Source organism: Anarrhichthys ocellatus, unplaced genomic scaffold (genome assembly GCF_004355925.1).
Source record: "Anarrhichthys ocellatus isolate YVR2014 unplaced genomic scaffold, GSC_Weel_1.0 scaffold5239, whole genome shotgun sequence".
In the NCBI taxonomy this organism is placed as follows: domain Eukaryota; kingdom Metazoa; phylum Chordata; class Actinopteri; order Perciformes; family Anarhichadidae; genus Anarrhichthys; species Anarrhichthys ocellatus.
The window spans coordinates 382-3,649 of record NW_022285213.1 but is presented as its reverse complement, the minus strand read 5'-3'; the positions used below and the strand labels follow the sequence as shown (position 1 = coordinate 3,649).

The 3,268-nt window shown below is 46.6% G+C and overlaps 1 protein-coding gene across 1 annotated transcript; it reads left to right on the top strand.

Moving 5' to 3' along the window:
- Positions 1-47: 47 nt before the first annotated feature.
- On the top strand, positions 48-3,035 carry LOC116379800 (FGFR1 oncogene partner-like; the record flags this gene model as incomplete). The annotated part of the gene is made up of 6 exons (XM_031841769.1): positions 48-273; positions 654-772; positions 1,053-1,115; positions 1,584-1,617; positions 1,757-1,844; positions 2,624-3,035. Coding segments are annotated over 6 exons (611 nt in total), but the record flags the coding sequence as incomplete, so codon positions are not given.
- Between the last annotated feature and the right edge of the window lie 233 nt (positions 3,036-3,268).

Sequence of the window (3,268 nt, the reverse complement as noted above, 5' to 3'; positions counted from 1 at the left end):
TCCTCTGTCTCTGAGAGGACACGGTCCTGGTCCTCTGTCTCTGTGAGGACATGGTCCTGGTCCTGTGAGGACATTTCATAGAGAATGTGAGGAACATATTTGGAACGTAAGGACGTTCATTAGAAGTGGACTTTTTCTACAGAAACCATGTTTGTGGAAAGTGAGGACGAGACTTTCATCGTCATTGTCCCTTATTGTCTTTGTCCTATCTGTCTGTCTCTCTGGTCTCAGTCTGTCTGTCCTACCTGCTGAGGATCGTCTCTCTGAGCTCAGGTGAGCTTCAGGCATCAAACACACGTTCCACATATTCGTCTCTGACATTCGTCCATAAAGGACAAAGACAGTTTTCACTGTGACTGCATAGAAACAAGCAAAGCATCATGGGAACTGTAGTTCTAAAAGCCAGAGCCTGATAAGACTAAACATTGATATTGAATTTCCCATTGCACTATCAATACATTTTATTAACTATTACTAGATAACAATAAATGAAGAGTCAAATGACCTCATGCAATGAAGTGTTGATCAGTATTTATTGGAATACTCTGTGTACACGTGTTTTTATTCAAGTAAAAGTCCTTCCATGGGGACTCAGATCCATTCGTCTGTTTGTCGGTGTCCCTCTTGACCTCCGTCTTCATCCTATATCCCAGGAAGGTGGAGTCCTCCAGGACCAGAGGGAGTCCAGCAGGGTCCCTGTCAGAGGCCCCGAGATCAGGACCAGGACCAGGAGGAGGAAGTAGCAACTCAGAGCAGAGCCACAGCAGGAACGGTCAGTTCAACTCTTCAACAGTAACGTTAATGTTAAACTGTATTTCAGTCAGCAACACGACCACGAAGCTTCATGCAAATGAGCATAGAAGTGGCTGTTGGAGCTAATGTTAGCTTAAACAGTGATTCACTACAGCCACAGTCTGAGGAGGGGAACTAAATGTTTGTCCTGAGGGTAAACTACAATGTGAAGGGTTTCTCCTCTGGAGAGCAGGAGTATACTGTGTATAAAACATCAGTGAAGCAGGATGAACCTTGGGTTGCTGTGTTTCGTCCTGCAGGAGCCTCCAGAGGGTTCAGAGACTCAAAGGCCCCCAACGATAAAACCGGATCTCTGCATTTAGGTACGATTCAAACCACCACAGCTAAGTTTGTTTACGCCATAAAACAAGTAAAAGAAACCAGCAAGTAAACATCGGGAACCATCGCCTTTTAAATGCTTCTCTGTATTTTTACGTTTTCCAGCTTTTATTGTGAAAGGTAAGCAGGAAGCAGTGGATCTGATCTGAGCTGCAAAAGCTCCGAAAAATCAACCTCGATAAGAAATAAATATTCGGCCGCTTCATCGCGACCTCATATTTGAGTTCTGTGTGAAAATATTTTTGACAAAAACAACAACAGCTGGAAAATCACATAAATATAATAGCTTAAACTATAAATAGAGTTTGAATTACATCTGGAGCCACTTTGAATATAACCACAACTGTAAACACTTGTTTCTGTTAGTAAGAGAAGAGTGTCGTCTGCAAAGAGTTGCATCGTTCGATCTTTTCTGGGGATTCACAATGTTTCTTTTTTCAAACGTTTCACAGAAGACGACGTCGAATACGACGACGACTTCAACAGGTGAGACCGACTGTGTTTAACTCTTCTTCTGTGGTTTCTGTGGTTTGTGTTCATGTGCTGTAAAATAAACTCTGTGACGCATAATTAACTATGCAGGTTTATTTAACAGAACAGATTGATATCGATGTGTTTGTTGCAGCCATCGGTCGGACCTCTCGAAGAGCGAGCTCAGTATCGGGGAGGAGATCGAGGAAGTCTCCATCGAGGGGCCCGACGTCAGCGACAAGGTGAGCCCACTTCCTCCCGCTTCCTCCCGCTCTCTCCCGCTTCCTCACGCTCTCTCCCACTTCCTCCTGCTCCCTCCCGCTTCCTCCCGCTCTCTCCCGCTCTCTCCGACTTCCTCCCGCTCTCTCCGACTTCCTCCCACTCTCTCCGACTTCCTCCCGCTCTCTCCCACTCTCTCCCGCTTCCTCCCGCTCTCTCCCGCTTCCTCCCGCTTCCTCCCACTCTCTCCTGCTTCCTCCCGCTCTCTCCGACTTCCTCCCGCTCTCTCCGACTTCCTCCTGCTCTCTCCCGCTCTCTCCCGCTTCCTCCCGCTTCCTCCTGCTCTCTCCTGCTTCCTCCCACTTCCTCCCGCTCTCTCCGACTTCCTCCCTGCTCTCTCCCGCTTCCTCCCGCTCTCTCCGACTTCCTCCCGCTCTCTCCTGCTTCCTCCCACTTCCTCCCACTCTCTCCGACATCCTCCCGCTCTCTCACGCTTCCTCCCACTTCCTCCCACTCTCTCCGACATCCTCCCGCTTCCTCCCGCTCTCTCCCACTTCCTCCCGCTCTCTCCTGCTTCCTCCCGCTCTCTCCTGCTTCCTCCCACTTCCTCCCACTCTCTCGACATCCTCCCGCTCTCTCACGCTTCCTCCCGCTCTCTCCCACTTCCTCCCGCTCTCTCCTGCTTCCTCCCAATTCCTCCCGCTCTCTCCGACTTCCTCCCGCTCCCTCCCACTCCCTCTCTCCAGCGTGTACTGTCTCTTTAAAGCTGCATCCTGGCCTCATGTTGCTGTTTGTTCTACAGTTTGATGAAAGCACTCAGGACCTGAGCGTCTCTCAGCTCAGTCAGAGTCACGGAGCCGACTACATGGAGGAGGTGGCCTGAGACTCCCATCATGCACCTCTTCCTTCTCCTCCATATTGAAGTGTGTAGGCCTTCTAATAATAAATGGATTTGTATTTCACGTGTTGTGTCTCTGTGAGGTTGTTGAAGGTTTGATGTGACGTTTCTAATCTTTTATCTTTAATTTAAAACGTCTGAAGTAGAAAGAAGTAAGAGGACGTCTGGAGGACTTTATGAAAATATGAACTGAATTCAACAGCAGCGTTATCATTTTCATCAGTTAAAATTAAAATGCAAAAAGCTGTTTTGTAATTTTTTTCACCCAGAAGTGTGACGTGATGAAACTTGTAGAATTAAATTTGCATAAGTTTCAGATGCGTTTCATTCTCTTTGATCTCAGGCGCCTCAAAATGATTCCTCAATCTAAAACAACTCATTTTTATTCATTTTACATTTTTAGTTTATTTTTAGACAAATCTTTTCTCGTGTGAAACTGTATGAATATGAAATGTTATATTTCATATTCATATGTAACCTTTAACACTGACTCTCAGCATTCATCACTTCCTGTTTGTCACACTTCAAACCACAAACTTTAAATCAGGT